This window comes from Danaus plexippus, chromosome 19, assembly GCF_018135715.1.
Source record: "Danaus plexippus chromosome 19, MEX_DaPlex, whole genome shotgun sequence".
NCBI classification, from domain to species: domain Eukaryota; kingdom Metazoa; phylum Arthropoda; class Insecta; order Lepidoptera; family Nymphalidae; genus Danaus; species Danaus plexippus.
Window position 1 is genome coordinate 3104072 of NC_083549.1, and position 17520 is coordinate 3121591.

General features: G+C 29.1%; 3 protein-coding genes across 7 annotated transcripts in view; 2 read left to right on the plus strand and 1 right to left on the minus strand.

Moving 5' to 3' along the window:
- Positions 1 to 4327: 4327 nt before the first annotated feature.
- LOC116768080 (mitochondrial inner membrane protein OXA1L) lies at positions 4328 to 5678 on the minus strand. Its single transcript, XM_032658709.2, has one exon. The coding sequence runs from the start codon at positions 5570 to 5572 to the stop codon at positions 4382 to 4384; it is 1191 nt and encodes a 396-aa protein (XP_032514600.1). The 5' UTR covers positions 5573 to 5678; the 3' UTR covers positions 4328 to 4381.
- Positions 5679 to 5907: 229 nt separating this feature from the next.
- Positions 5908 to 7879, plus strand: LOC116768078 (U3 small nucleolar RNA-associated protein 15 homolog). Its single transcript, XM_032658708.2, has 4 exons — positions 5908 to 6115; positions 6195 to 6293; positions 6371 to 6553; positions 6629 to 7879. Exons 1-4 carry the CDS (start codon positions 6014 to 6016, stop codon positions 7814 to 7816), a joined length of 1572 nt encoding a protein of 523 aa, XP_032514599.1. The 5' UTR covers positions 5908 to 6013; the 3' UTR covers positions 7817 to 7879.
- Positions 7880 to 9161: 1282 nt separating this feature from the next.
- Positions 9162 to 17520, plus strand: part of LOC116768198 (DENN domain-containing protein Crag) — a 28750-nt gene continuing 20391 nt past the window's right edge. For all 5 annotated transcript variants that reach the window (XM_061523408.1, XM_061523411.1, XM_061523410.1 and 2 more), the window contains exons 1-5: positions 9162 to 9370; positions 9607 to 9758; positions 13152 to 13316; positions 15625 to 15864; positions 16197 to 16284. In XM_061523408.1, the coding sequence (XP_061379392.1) occupies positions 9632 to 9758; positions 13152 to 13316; positions 15625 to 15864; positions 16197 to 16284 (620 nt within the window). In that variant the 5' untranslated portion in view covers positions 9162 to 9370; positions 9607 to 9631. The remainder of the gene's footprint in view (positions 9371 to 9606; positions 9759 to 13151; positions 13317 to 15624; positions 15865 to 16196; positions 16285 to 17520) is intronic.

Consider the following 17520-nt stretch of genomic DNA (forward strand, 5'->3'; position numbering starts at 1 on the left):
TGTAATGAACATTCTGAATGTTTCTCAAAATATAACGTATAATTTAACTGAGATACTGGAATTGTATTTTGATGAAAATAATATTAAAATGGAACGACGTCGTTTCAACAACAAAACGTTCTCAAGGTCTGGGAATTTAATACTTAATCTACTGTTGAAAGGGCCGTGCCACATTAACGTAAAAGGAGATTTAAGTATTTCCAATTATTTATTTAAATAATTCATCAAACGCATTATATTGAGAAATTATTTTTACTAATTAACAGAAATACTTATAAGTCCGAAATCTTGATTCTATATTTAAAAATATGTAAACCGTTTTGTATTTTATTTATTCTAATAATAAATCATTTGACAATTTTAAAGATTTCAGCAAGACAAAATTCTTAGATTGGAAAAGTGAAAACTCCTAACTTTTAAGTACCTATAGGTAATTTTTTGTACGATGTAATAATTTTAACAGTAAGATAAACCTTTTTTTAAACTAGAAATCAATAATCACAGCAAATAATTTCTAACAGAATTCTTCTTTACAATTCATAGTTATTTAGTTTGTAGTTCTTTGGGTGCTATGTGTATTATAATAAACATGAAAATTATAGAATATAGCTGCCAGAAGAATTAAGAGTATTTCAGCTTTTCAATTTACTAAATAATTTTAATTTATTATTATAGCTAAAATATTAAAATATTTTATGAAGAAAACGAGTAGATCAATACTGTCATTTAAGCCAACCTTTTGATGTGTAAGATAACTATAAAAATGACTGTAAATTACATTCATTGTACCTTTGGGGAAACCTCGGTAAAATGACCTTTTTGCTATATGTATGTACGTGTCTAGAAAAAATGGCGGCGATTAAAAAATATTCTAGTAGCTATATATAATACAGTGACTTTTCATATCTACATACATACTTTTGGATAATAATAAAATATATTTACTATTTTATGCCGCAGTTTATATAATTCTTACGAATAACAAACTTGATTATATCAGTTCTAATGACAATTCTTTATAAACAAAAACAAGATTTTTTTTAAATAACATTATCATCTTGACATTACTTTAAAAGGGTAAATGTTTTAGGACGGCCGTTAATATAAACTACACTGAAGATTTTTACATAAAGGCAAAACGTGATCGAACCTCTTTTTATATTTTAACTACTTTCGCCTTCGATTCCCTCCGCGTGAACATCAGAGTTGTGCTCTGAGAGAAATCAGTAAAGCGCGTTAATACAATACATATAGTAACCTGAATTGAAAACTTTTCTTTTCCACTGCAGCCCGATCTTGTTGATATATGAATGTAAACAACCTGGGACGCTACCTAAATTCATACAAAAAAGTTCATTGTAATCGGTCCAGCCTTTTTCAATTATGTCATCGCTGCGATACCAACAAAATGGTTTAGATCAGAAAGAGCATTATTTTTCACTTTTTAATTATAGAAAATATTGTAAACTATTACGAAAAAAGTAAGATATAAAGTCTTTTTGCAGACTGTGTAAGCAAATGTGTAACATTAGAATTTCGTTATTTTACTTCCCCTTTCATTCTTCTACCTCCCTGGGGATTTACAAGATAGATCGCAGATGTGAGAGCTCTTTTATCTGTCAAACATTGAGATCCATCGCCACACAGATTAAGGAACATGTTAAGGCAACGAATAAATATATACAGATAACTATCATCAACTCAGTGAACGTATAATAGTTGATACGACCAATAACTGTTTGGACATTTCACTGTGTTCCGATATAGATTTGGTTTGCAAAATCGTGGAGTGCAGTTAGCATCATGCAAAATAATCAACTAAAGTTATGTGATTATTACTTCTAAGATACTTTTATGAAATTACAACATCCAGTGTAGTAAAAATTAGTTTTTAATGTAAAACAATCCCGGCCATTAATGGCTATTTATTTGACTATAAAACTTCATTTTAAATAGTTATTGTAATGTGACATAATCTATAGTAACTAACGGTATATATATATATGCGTGTCTATAACATTATTACATCATATACATAATTAAACTAATAATGTAGTAATGCATATAATGATTTTCTATAAATGTAAGAAAATCTTTCTAGACGAGTATAAAAATAAACAATTCTTTGAAACGTAATGGATTGGTGGAATTAAACATTATTATAATCATATCAACATTTCATGGATGTTGGACTTCGTACTGTAGACATTTGTATTAAAAAAGACCGAATATAAAAGTAAGTACATGGCACAAAAGTTTTGACATTTATTTAAAACTTCCACACTAACGTCGAAAATAGAATTTCTCTGTTCCTATTTCCTCCGATTTCTTTTTTTATAACTTAACAAGTGGAAACATAAAAAAGTGTTTGCTGATTGTATAAACTTCATAAAAAAATATTATGAGTAAGACAGTCGGAATCTGATTTAGCACACCCTATAACTGAATACGAATAGAAACAATATTTTGTGATGAAAGTGTTCTCTTATATTATGATTTCTTTTTATAAAAAAAAAATATATTGTGGATTTTTTTGTATTTGCTGGAATAATCTTCTGCGATATCGCCATATCTATAGAATATATTATTTTCAAATTTATTAAGCTGCTTTAAAAAAAATATATAACAGTGAATAATATTATTTTCATTTTTTACAAAACGCCATAATTCTGCTTAATGTGAATCGAGTTTCAATTTTGGTTTGTAATGTCTCAGTAAAAGTTTTGGTAAAGACTTTAAATATGTACATTTAAAATATGTGAATGTCTGTCAGTCGGTCCTTGTTATTTATCATCTACCGCCATCGATTTCTTAATTTTCTGGCGTACCACTCTATTTTATTCCTCTTAAACTGAAGGAACATATCGCTCAATTTAAGAGTAATGAGACAGTTAACGACATTTCTTTATTACATCACTATTCACTAATATTATACAGTTTGAAGATAAACAAATCATGCACGAAAAGTTAATATTTCATAACTTTAATATACTAATAACTAGTAAGTACCAGCATACAATTTTTTTTTTTATATAAAGTTGTACTTCCAACTTGTTTCAAAAATGGAAAATTAATAAACTGGATATAATTGGTATTGTAGAAAAAGTTTTAACTCGAATCAGCTACCTGGAGTACGAACAGTTTTGTTATTCTTTTACAACTGCTTTCGCGTTCCAATCCGATATAACTGAAATTTAAAACAAGGCGGCAAAACCATGATGAAATTTTATGAATAATTTTAGTTTGTGTTTGGAAAACTTTAACTATGGATAGAATTTTTACTTTAATAAGAATCGTTGTAATATATTTTTATGGGTTTAATTTAATATAAAGATATGTACATGTACGATTTTAATTTTAAAATTAGAATACCTTTTAATAAGCTTATTAATTCTGACAAACTATCTACTTAAAGAAATAAAAGAAATATTTTTAATGTACTTCAACGTTAAAAAATATACATAGAATATGTTATAAAATGTTTAATTATACTTCAATTTAAATTCTATTAAATTTATTCAGTTAGAATAAAATATTCCTTTTATTTATTTTTTAATTCCAACGAACTTAATGAAATCAAAGAGTGTTCATTCAGCCAAACTGTAAATTCACTTAGTAATTGCTAACACTTATCAATTAACTTGGAAAACATTTCTATCCTCCACCTAAATTAAGGTCGTAACAACTGAACCTTCTCCATTCGCAGGACATTGAAGCACTTTCCTCATAGTGACTTTCAAGAAATCCTTAACAGTGTCGATTAAACTTTTAACATGTATGTATATTCTATTATATATATAAAAATATACTAATAACATTTTTATTTAACTACAAATGGTGATTTATTTGAAATATTCTTTATGGAGGCTAATTTTATAAATCGAACGATGAATTTTTATTCCTAAGACATTTAAGTTAAATCATCAATTGCAGATGTATTTTTAAAATAAACTAACATAGACTAAAGTGGGTATTCGTGATAAATGTATATATATATGATTTTTCCCATCTGTAAATATAATATGAAACTATAATAAAAATCTGCATCTCACAATAATTATGAGATATTCAAAAAATATATATTTTAATAAATTTATTGCTATATAATTAAAGATATTTAAAGCATGTAAATATTATTCAATTTGATTGTTTTAAATCAAATATATTTTTAATGTTTAAAAGAAAAGAGGATTTCTCCACTTTTCTGTGGTTTCCAGTTTCTATCTCACCAACAAGAAATCACAAGAGTGAGATGCTTATTCAATTAAGTATATCTTAATGGGATATGAAGATTTGTATATGTGGAATAATAAATAAAGGACAGTAATAAAATTTACAATAACTTTAATACATATTCTACAAACTAAAATATTAATGCTAATTAAGACTTAGGTTTGGCTTCTATTTTTGCTATTTTCGTTGGGTCAAATTTGTATGTTTTTTGTAAAGGACCTTTCCCAGCCTTGGTAAAGATCATCTCATCTACTCTCTGTCTATCCGCAAGTTCTCTGGATATTTTCATGTTAGTCCATGACTCCTTGGCCCCTTCTACAAAACCCTTCTTCTTCATTGGTAAGCTTTCAGCATTGTGCTTAATCAATTTTGGTATCTTGAAATACTCTCTCACCCCGGGAAGCTTAAGCACAGCGACCTGGCAGAGAGATATGAAGTTGGTTGAACACCAATACACTAGAATGGCTCCGGGAAAATTTATTGTGAAGGGTATCATGATTACGGGAATCGCTCTCAAGAAATATCTCATCATTTGCATGTTTGATGCTTCTAATCTGCCACCATCAACTCCTAGTTCAATAGTAGCCCACATAGTAGCACTTGTTATGAGTGGCAATATGAAAAACTGATCAGGAACAGTCAAATCAGTAAACCACCACATACCACCAGACATCATACTCTCTACAGGACAGTTTGCCATTCCTCTTAAGCCTATGAAAAATGAAATAAATAATGGCGCTTGTGCAAGCGGCACAATCATGTTTCTCAAAGGATTCAAACCCTTTTCTTTCATAAATAACATCATCTCTTGAGCGTACCGAGCCGACTCCAATTGATTTCCAGTCTGTCTGGCCTGTGACATCTTCATTTGTAGTAATTGTATCTCAGGTAAGTTATTATTCATTTTGGCAGTGTTTCTCTGAGATATAATGACAAGAGGGAACATGAGAGTTCTTACAACAACAGTTCCTATTAATATGGCTCCCCACCATGGCACATCCAGGGACACATGCAGATATTCGAGACAGTTTTGTACGATACCAACTGGGCTCCAACCGCCAAGTCCAAGGCTTGCGAATGAAGGTTCTCCATTAGCTGCCAAACTTTGAACAGCTTCTGTTATATCACCAACGACTGATTTGTCAGGAACGGGAGGGGGTTCGGGAATAGATTCTAATGATATTGTTTTCCCTACATCAGCACCGGTGGAAGCAAATCGAACTGAACCCGCAGAAGAATAGAAATAATAAACCCTTGCCTTTTTAACCTCAATTTGCTTTTCGCAGAATAAATTTCTAATACCGATTCGACGGCCGTGTCGACTAAGTAATTTAAACATTTTGATCTTTATCGTTTTTCGTATTCGTATTTATTTTATATCTAAACTAGTTAACAAAATATTGTAATAAGGTTATATTCACTACGGAATAGATCATTTTGACATTGACAGAATCTAATCGTTAATATTGACAGCCTCATTCGCTTCAAAGCATTGGAATAATATAGAAAACAGTTATAAAATGAATAGGTATTTTCCACTTTGGTTTCTTTAAATTTAGTTTTCTGATTTATTAAAATGTTTACTCAAAATTTATATTTTTTTGTGTAATAATTTTATTATGATTTCTATTTCTTGCAACACTAAGCATCTAAATGTCAATCTTCAAACTTCAAAGTCACTATTAAAAACAATGTGGCTGCTGGTAAAGCTCATGCTCGATTGTTTATGAAACTTGAGAACATAAATTTTTAAATAATATAGTTTTAAGGTGTCGCCACAATGGCACATATATCATATCCGTTTAAAAAAACAAACAAAGCTGTATATCAAAAACCTGCCTCTGTTTTAACTGAGGATACCCTTTATTGGAAGAAACTTGGGGTGACTTTCTTTATAGCATATTATTTAAATATCTAATGTGTCCTAATATATTTTATCATCTAAACTCCTTATTTTGTAGCTTCCAGTGCTAGTTAAAGAATTTGGAGCTATAGACTATCTGGATTTCAGCCCAGTAGAGCCCTATTATTTTGCTGCGACATGCTCTGTCAGAGTACAGGTGAATGATTTGAAATAAAAATGTTACTTATATTAAAATAATAAACTACTTTATATAATTGATCTAAACATTTTTAGGTTTATGACCCTATTTCAAAAGTGGTGGCAAAGAATATATCAAAATTTGTTGAGGCCGCATATGGAGGTTGTTTCAGAAACGATGGAAGGTTACTTGTTGCTGGTAGTGAAGAATCTGTTGTAAAATTGTTTGATGTCCAATCAAAAAATGTGTTGAGAGTGTTTACAGGTCACACTGGTCCGGTAATTATTAAAAACTTCTGAAATATCAAATTTATATTGTAATAGTATGTTTATTATAACATATATCATTTTCAGGTACATAGAACATTCTTTACTAAAGATCAAGTAAAAGTCCTTAGTTTCTCTGATGACAAATCAGTTTGTTTATGGGATATTGCGACTGAAGAAAAAATTGCAAGCTTCTGTGAACACACAGACTATGTGAGGGCTGGTGCTCCAAGTCCAATTTTACCGGACATCATATTATCTGGTGGTTATGACCATGCTGTTAAATTATATGACTGTCGATCAAATGAAACGGTTCTCACAGTTGACCATGGCAGTCCAGTGGAATCTACATTATTTTTACCATCAGGAGGAATATTTATTAGTGCTGGCGGCACTGAGATCAAAGTATGGGATATATTTAACGGTGGAAAATTACTTGCAAATATTTCACAGCACCACAAAACTGTTACAACTTTAAGGCTAGCTAGCAATAATAGTAGACTTATGTCAGCATCACTTGATAGGCATGTAAAGATTTATGATCTAGCCACATTCAAAGTGGTCCACAATATTGACTTCCCAAATGCTGTGTTAAGTATGGCAATATCAGAGTGTGATGATGTGCTAGCAGTTGGAATGATTGATGGGGTTATTTCTATAAGAAAGAGAGAACAACCAGCATCATTGTTTGAAGAAAAGAGGGGACTATTCAAATTTGCCCCCGACCACATAACAGCAGAAACTGTAGATGAGGTTGTTTCAAAACAAAAGATCGAAAAGGGACCTGATTACGACAAATTTCTAAGAAAAATGGAATTTAGCAAAGCACTATCAGCCGTATTGAAAACTTATGTAGCAACTAAATTTCCCGAAAAAACCATCGCTCTGATGCAAGAAATGCTGAGAAGGAAAGTCCTACATTCAGCCATAAAAGGAATAAAGGAAAACGAAGTAGGAGCACTTCTGAAATTCTTTAAAAAAAATTTAGGTGAAACAAGATTCACAAGGACTATTATCGATGCTACTAATGTTTTCATTGATGTTTTTGAAAATGAAATCAAACTATTTTCTGAACAAAATTTATGCCTTTACAAGTCATTGCTAGAAGAAATTAAAGAGGAAATAGAAGTCTGTAAAAGAGTTAGTGAGCTTGAAGGTGCCATTGGACTTATTCTATCTGGTGCTCAAGTTGGTACAAGCCAAGATATTATAGAACTAAATGACAATATGGCTCCGTCAGCTAAAGCTCGGAAAGATATTGTAATAGATGTTTGAATTTAAATAAAATAAAATAAAATGATACACATAAAAATCTAGATTTACTTACATTTACAAATACCATTTAGTATTCTTTGCCTATGTTCCTTCCTTTAAAAAAAAAACTCTCGAGTCATTTATCAGTAATTTTAAACTGTGATTACGTAATTTAATATTATGTTTAAATTATATTTTTATTAATTTTTGTATGTGCTTAGTACCAGTTTGCAATCTCAATGTAAACATTATGCGATTATAAATTCGCTAACAACACAAACATAAATAAGTTTTATGGTTGGAACTTTTATGAAGTCTGTGTAAGAGTTGATGCAAACTCCATGTAAGCAGTAGAGTACAATCAACAACAATGGCTCGTGACAAGTAAATCAATTCATTTTAATAACTAAACTGCTATGAAAGAAAGAAAGCACGGATTGGCACATAATGGTCGGTAATTTTTTAATGAGTGGTAGTATAGAAAACTCATCTAGGCTAAAAGTTTTGTTTATAGTCTAGACTTTCCTATTTGTTCATTATCGATGGGACATTTCAAATTCTTCGTGATATTCAATACTAAATTTGGGTATTAGGAAATAATCATGCGAAATTGTATTTACAAGACGTGGAAAACGGAAACTTGCTATTGGACTTTGCGTTTTAAATCTAATTTTTATATTATTTTTTTTTGAAGGAAAATACAAATTATAAGTCTATTGAAAAACATAAGCTCGTGTTGCACCCAACGTTTTCTCTAGTAAATAGTTGTTCAATTTGACCAATATACATAAAATTCAGTTTACCTATTACAGGTGTAGAATACTTAAAATTTAATTAACTTAATACTAAAAATATATAACTCAATACTTTGGTTTTCTTTTTATTTTTACTATAATATGGTCTTTGATTCTACATTTCACCAGTTAAAGAAAACTCTTTCTGAGTTTTTAATACCCTTGGGAGTTAGAGGCATCGAAATATACGAAATGAAAGAAACTAGATTTCTTGAAAAAAAATTATTTGTTGAGCGTGATGTTTAAATATTGGATAAATAAATAATAATTCAGTATAAAACAAAAAATATGTACATATTACTAGCTTTGAGTTTTTAAGATTTAATAAAAAAAAACAGTAACTCTTACAACTGTCGTAATACCTAGAATTAAGATGGTTTTTCTTTTTTTGTAATTCAAACTTTTAAATTAATTGATATTGAAAAAGTAACTTCTCATTTTAACAAATTTATACAACGTTACATATTAAGGTTCGTTTGAGTTTAAGTAGTACTTAAATCAAACCTGGAAAATCAAATTATTTATGGCAACTAAACAATGATTTGACACTTGTCAATTTATACTTCAATATTATCTGTTTCAATAAATGTGATGTGATTGTGGTTGTGAAGAAGTGATCAACTTGCATAAGATATATACGGCGTTAAATATCTAAATTAGAAAATGAATGTCTTGTAATAAATGAAACTATAAATATGGATAACCCACGACCGAATCTTCAATATAAAATGAGATTTAATTGGCTACTTTAATATTTCTTTTTTATCTTCATTTATACTCAGTAAGTAAAATGAACTTCACAGGTTTCATGTTTTTCGTTTATTTATTATTTGTTTAGCTCTAATCAATGTGTTGTGTATGGAACAAACTCTTACATAAATAAAGACATATAAGTGTATTCAGTGTTTATAAAATTTTGACGTGGTATTTTAGAAGGTTAAATGTCTTAATGTTTTTTGTGTCCATTTTATGTTGTTAATGCTATCGCTATTCTTTAAACACTAGAATATTTTTTAGACCGGAAATAATATAACAATCAGCAATGGATGAACGACGAGTAGCCGATTATTTTGTAGTAGCTGGCCTACCAGAGGTGCCAGAAATACTGGATGATTCTGATTCTGGACATTTAAAAGGCTATAGCACTAAAGCCCCTATAACTGATATCGGTAAGTTTAATATTCAATAATTCACACAAAATTATCATAAACGACATATCAATGTTTGTTTAACTTGTGCTGATATTTTCTTTATACAAAACAGATTATATCGCAGTTTAATATTTTTGACTTTCATAATATTGTACTAATTGAATTAAAAATGTTATATACTAGTATTTCAAGTTTATATTTGATGTACAAAATATTTTTAAACAATATTAAATAAGGAAATACATAATTAGATGTCACATGAATTGTTAATTTAACCTCCAGGCTAATGATTGTAAACACCAGAACTAATTAGTAATTCAATTCATGTTGCTCCGCATATTAATGAGGTACCTCTGTTGTACTATTATTGATTTACTACACAAGACCTACTAGTATTCTATGGGTTCAACAATCTCATTATTAGAATCCAAGTCATATATAACAAAAAAAAAATTCTTGATAAACTCTGATGTAATAGAGGAAATAAAGATTTATATCTCATACTTATATAAAATTTAATAAGATAATATTGTATATAAATAAACCTTGTGGTAAGCGTCATGTTGCAACGGTATTTAGAAAATGATATACCCATCATATCTGATTGCATTCCTTTATAATGACAATGGATATTGTAGGACCATTAGCATTCAAGTTATGTTATCCTAGTACATGTTAATGTAACATATGTAGAACGTTAAAATTAACTTAATATTAAGAATTTTAATTAATTTTTTTAAACAATAATTAACAAATTATATGTTCCCATACATTTCTGTATTTCAAATTTGATGAAAACCTATCAAAAATTCTTTAATGATTCCATTATATATGTAGAATTACATTTTTCAACCATTATATTATGTAAAATTAATTTACATTTAATTCATATATTTAGTTTAAAATTTTCATATACTATGTATATATATATATATATATTTAACAGATTTTATTCAATATAATGTGGATATGTTCAAGTCCAACTGGTTCTATCTCTCCAATAAAAAATCAGGTTGTTTAAAGAAACCTACATCAGCTGTATGTAGGTGATTACTTTACCACCATTAGATTTCTTGTAATTTTATCTTATCTATTATGGGCATGAAATCACTTTATTTATAGTATAAAAGTAACGTTATTTTATATCTGATAATAATACTTAGATTAAAAATTAGTTAGTTATATAAACTAATCTATTATACCGAAGCCTCTTATAGTTGTGACCTGTAAGTGTTTTAGAATATAGCTCGGTATAGTTATTCTAGGTTTACATTGTCACACTATATATACAGCATTTCCTGTATATAATTAAATATTATAATGTGTGAAGTTTAAAATAAATTTTGAACAAGCATATAGATAGTAATTTGTAGTTTAAATTTGTCATTTAAGTCATTATATTTTTATTATATACTTAAATATTTACTATTGATTGTATTATCATTATATTAATATTTTTAATTTTAAACCTTCTTGCACAATATAAATATACAGATAATTATTAATGATGTACGTTAATATGATAAAAATTAAGCCTGTTTTATAATTGTTTATTTTAGTCTGTGATGTTTTTTTTTTTTTGTCAAGTAATATATTATGTGTATAATAAATTAAATATAATATAATGCTTTAAATATGCAAAACTTTTAAATTGTACTTAGATAATAAATATTAAAAATCTCTATTGCTTCTACTTAAATATATGATACCTAAAAGGTTTGTTTACAATTCATAGCTTATATAATCTATGGATTAAGTTGGTTTAAATGGAATTAGGAATTTTTTAAACATATTCTATGTATTTTTAGTATTTTAGTTTTCGTATATATTTTTATGTGTTTGTTGGACAAATCGTCTTGGTATTTTACGTTTGATGAACCAGACCAATTAAGAATATCAATAAAATGTTTTTGTCGTCCAACTCCGGACATACAATTTCGTATCCAGTTTTATCGTGCCAAATACGTGTATCATAGCTTTGTTTTGTCTATTTGATTTATGTAGAATTCAGCAATTACGTACACCCAGAATCTCTCATTCCGAAGTACAAAAATAATAAAAAAAAATTAATCTTGTAATCTATAAAACTTCATAGTAGTGAGAAAAAAATAACTGTAAGCTAAAATGAGGTTCTATTATAAAATACGATAGCGTTTAAGACAAAAAAAGATACTTTTTTATATAAAATTCACTCAACCTTTTTTTTTTGATATCAGCATATTTAAATTTTAAATACAAATCAAAAAGCGTAGTTATCACAAGTCTATCGCTAAACTAGATGTAGACAGTTGCGAACTTGTCTTTTATGTCTTTTCAAATTATATTATTAACGACGTTCGTACATGTTGTATATTTCACTATGCGATTTCTTTTGGTTCTACTTGAATAATATAACAAAATGCTATTTTAGATTGCTTTAGAACGTAGTAGTATTTCATAATATTTTTTTTAACAAATTACGTACTTCCGTTGATGACGTATTCAAAGAGATAATAAAGGGCTTTTGTGTTCGTATCCGCAGTTTTTGTTCAAAGTTTAAAAGCGTTTCTTTATAAGTGAATCATTAATAACTATGTTGTAAATTGAAATGTACTGTAAAGGGGTTATGTAAAGTTTTAACAAATAAATATACCTATTTCAGTCGAGCCGTCAACTGCGTTTAAGACTCACGCATGTTATGTAATAGAATTAATACATTTCTATTTATAGTTAACGCTATTAAGCCATGTTTACACTATTTAAAATTATTATGCATGTTTACGTATTATATGAAATGTAGATGCATTTTATATATAAAAAAAATTGAATGTAATCCTATTGAACGTCTGCATTCATATCAGTACACCATAGCGATAACAGCTAAGGCCGCAATCGATTGACCCCAGCCTGATTCATATTTATTGGTATCATTGATCAATGATTCGTCTTCAATGGATATTGAAAACACTTGATGTTTTTATTTCTTTTATGTCGTGTAATACAGGCTTTATATAAAATCAATTGTTGTATTATAATTTAATTATACACTATTTACTTCGTCTTATCAAGTTAAATGTCTATTTTAAGTTAATATTTTATATACAATATGACGTTTTAAAATTTATATGAAAATAATATATTTTTGTAATAAATTTATGAGAGATAATTGTATTCGCTTTTTCGGTGATATCACAGCTTCCCGAGGAATTTAATCATAAGTGCAACCTAATTAAATGTGTTTGTTATGACATATGTATTTTTTTGATTGTTGAAAAAGGATTACAATATATGAACTCGACTTTCGACTTTCTCCTCGACGTATATTTTTAAGACGTTTCGTAATGCGTTAGTGCTAATAACAGAACATAGAATTAGAGTAAAGGTTTTAGCTGACGTGATATAACTTCCATATAACCGAGAGTCTTTTTCCAGGAGTAATGTTTCCGGGGCTGGGGGAGAAGGTCCCAGATGGTTATGAAATGCTGGAACTGACTCCTACAGGTCTACCAGCTGATTTGAACCATGGCTCGATGAGGTCACCAGAGTGTTTCCTATGTATCAGACGAGGACGGGATAGACCTCCCCTCGTTGATATTGGTAGGTATATTATACTTACATTTTTACCTAAACATGTTCTTTTTGAATCTTTTGACTCGATCATATAATATGCTTATAAATTTTACATGATTCTGATGTATGACATAAAATTTTACTTGTAATAGTTTTTTTGTCGAAAAAAATTAAAAATATTCATCCATTAGAAATATTATCATATAATACCCTTAATACGAAATGCTGTTATGTGTAAAAACATAATTTAAACACTCTTTATACTGTTCCTTTTAGATAAAAACAATAAAACTTACATTGGACTTTTGTGTGTGGACTTAAGTATTCAGTTATTAGGTACAAAAAAAAAACTAAAATTAAAGTAAAAAAAAAACTTGTCAGTAAAAATGTTATCATTGCGTAATAATGTACGGTTGAAATGGTTTCGAAAGTGGGTGTTGTATTTCGTTCGGCCTTAAATCGCTTTAAGTCGTACCGCTAAGACCTGACCCTTACATACGTATAAGGATTCCGTGCGGATTGTTTTACATCATGTAATTGAAAACAGGACAAGATATAAATGAATACATAATGGTTATTTCGCAATTGGGATTCGAACCGGCGACTTCGGGCAGTCGGAGAATTCCGTGTTAAAGTCGTTTTAACAATTAATATATCGTGAACTTATAGTGTAGATGAATATTTCGCATTTGATCGCTTTCCTCACTGACTTTGTTCGGTATTTGAAAATATTTTTTCTACTTCCAAGTATATAAAATCGCAGTTTAAAAACCCCACGCCTTTATCATAATGAATATAACATTATGCATATAGTGATGAAGGTTAATAACAATGATTAATTCTATTTTTGTACGCAAAAGTACTTTAAATTTATTAATTTATGATATGTACAGTTTGCCACATTTATGCAGGACTCTTCAGCTTTATAATATCACATGTACGGATATATGATACACATACATGCATTTTGTTCTCCGACAACCTTATTCATGAAAAGTACAATATAAAAAACCCTCAGGATTTTCAAACAAATGTACGCTATTCGAAATGTTACGCGATACAAAATGAAATTTGCCTCTCTACTATCGGAATCTCCTGAGATATTGCTCGCAGGGAAATGCAGTACAATGCAAAATACGTGTGTTGTGTATGCTGGTTGAGTTTTAGAAATTTCTGGTCCCCCTTTGAGATTTCAGACAAATTTCTTTCTGAAATTTTACACAGCAAATTAATTATGTACATGGAATATATAAAGATTTTACCCTTAAATATAGACGTATTATAAATGTCGTTTTTCATTCGATTTTACATATTTTTCTGTTGCCTTTTTTTTTAATTTAGTATATAAATAATATTCAATAAATAAAATTTTTATAATCATTAACATATTTAAGATTTATTTAATTTAATAATAATAATATTACACGTTGATGGAGACATACAAAGTCACTCGTCTTGAGCCTTTATTATTGTAGTCACTTTATACGCCTACTCTAATAAAAAATATGCGTCGCCTGTAATCTAAATCGCTTCCATACCTTATAAATAGATGTTTTATTTTATGAGATCATACTTTTAATATATACATATACATATATATATATATATATATATATATATATGTGTGTATATATATATATATATATATATGTGTGTGTGTGTGTGTGTGTGTATGGTTAAAAACTATGTAATTGCTAGAATTAATTTGTTATTTCAAGAGTTTTTTTTTTACAAAAATTATAATATTTATAATTTTGGTACCTGTGAAGAATACATTTTATTCTTATTAGTCTTATTTTTATAGATATACATGTATATTAATCCTCAAACTTATTTGTACAAAACACAGTGTCATAAATAAAAAGGAACTCGTCTTAAATATCTTACATTTAAAAGTCAATCTAAATATCGACGGTAGTTTTCAATTTATGCGATTCTGTGAATAGTTCTCTTTAAAATGTACAAAGAACTTTAATCGATATGTCGGCAAGATGCGTTCTATTTTAAGGGTAGTCTAGACATTCTAATCATATTATAAAATCGTGTATTCGTATGTACGAATCTCTGTATCTCTTACTATATAACACAAAACTAATGACCGGACTTCAATAGAACCTATTAATAATATCAGAGTTATATACAAGCTATAATATATGAAGAAATAAGGTACAGTTCCCAAACGAACACGCTGCTTACGATATATATATATATATATATATATATATATATATATATATCTATATAATATATAGTATGTCACGTGACACTATAGATGGCGCACCAGTAGTTCTATAAATGCTTTAAGTTAAGATAAGTTCATAGTGATAATTTCCAGGTGTAATGTACGAGGGTAAGGAACGTCTGATGGCTGATGCGGAAATGGTCCTGCGTTCCGTGGAAGATAGAGTGGCTAACGTGAACAACTCGTCAGCCAAGACGTTTATAACGTACAGACGGGCGCATCCGAACGCGCCGTGTAACGCGCTCGTCGTGGTCGACGTTTGCGTCATAGTCGAGAGCAGAGGAGAGACGCCGCCTCACGCCTTCTGTATGATACCCAAGAATTTGAATAAAGGTAACCTTATTCCTTACATTACCTTATTCCTTATTAGATGGGTGGCATCGATAACAGTCATCAATGTTATAGGATCCCATGGAGACAAAAATGTATAGTGTTAGTCATTTTTTTGCACATTTTTTTTAATTTTACATTTATAAGAATAGAAACCAGGTTTCTCATATGGATAACCTTACAATAACTTCCCATCGTCACACTACACACGATGCATTTTCAGTTTTTCATTCATAAAAACGGAAAACGCTCCGTGTATAGTTTAAAAATTTACACATCGACTATGAAATTATAGTAATGAGTGTACAAACAAGCTTATGACACCATAATTACAGGTCTAATGGGGAGTAACGTTTTCCTCTGTTACAAGAAGTCAATGAACCGCCCGCCGCTAATTGCTTATAAGCCAGAAGTATTGTTTAGGTGAGTTTACCATAAGTGTAAATGTAACTAATATATTACTTGATATATTCATTTTATTGACAAATCTTTTTTTATAATTACTTTTATCGTGAGTTTTTTTTTTTCATATAAATATAATTTTTTTATGTACACAAATGTTGGGAATTCTTTTACTTTCGTTAGCTGTTTTTTTTTTTACCATAGAGTATATAATTATTCTTACCTTTAATTATATACTGGTTTGAAAAGCAATTAGATTTTATTTCTCTCAACAATATAATGAATAGAGCATTAGAGTGGTGTGTTGTATGGAAATACATACGTAATAAATTTCTATAGAATGTAGGGATGTATGTTACTCTGTGATCCAATGACTAATAAACGAATATTGATGAAACTTAACATTAATTTAGCTTAGACACCAAAATAGGACATAAGCTACTTTTCGTCCCGTAACTCCTTGTGAAATCTCAAGGTGAAGGCAACAGTTGTATCACGTATGAAGTCACGTTACACAGACTGTAGATGTCGCTGGCGATGTTTTTCCATGTCTAATGTTTAAGCACGCTTATTATTTGTCTCTGAACCAAATTCTGAAATTTACTCGGACAAAGTCGCAAGCGAAAACTAGTGTTGTATGTATTAAATTTATTTACGTATTTTGTCTATGTGTTATGAGAAATAATAAGCCTTAGACGTGGATAGTATTCCTCACTAATTACTCATATAATAATTGGCATCACAACAACGAAACATCATCGGAATTTTGATACCGCGCCGTAAATATTTTTCCTCGACTAAGTTGTTAGTCAAAACAAAAAATATATAGGAATTTTATCAAGGAATTATAACGAAAGTAATCTACAAAATGTCTAACTAGGCTAATTAATGAAGAATTCTTAAGAAGAATAGATTTATCATTATAATACAACACCATTCATCAGCATGTGAACGAGACGATATATTTTTTATCAGCGGAAATGAAAATGCAGGTTTAAAATTGGATCAAAACGTATATAACTTTCACGGAGTCACTAATTATAGCCGGCGGCTCTAAAAGGTTCTATAATGAAGCACAGTCAGCGAACAGAACTTTAACTGCATTATATAGCCACTGTTAACTAGAAAATTCTACTGAACATTTCACTATGAACTCATTTTTAACTATATATATACGTTTGTATTGAATAGATTTTGTGATATAAATAGGGTATGCCCAGATTTTTCATTAACAATCTTCTGTTTTGATTACAGAGT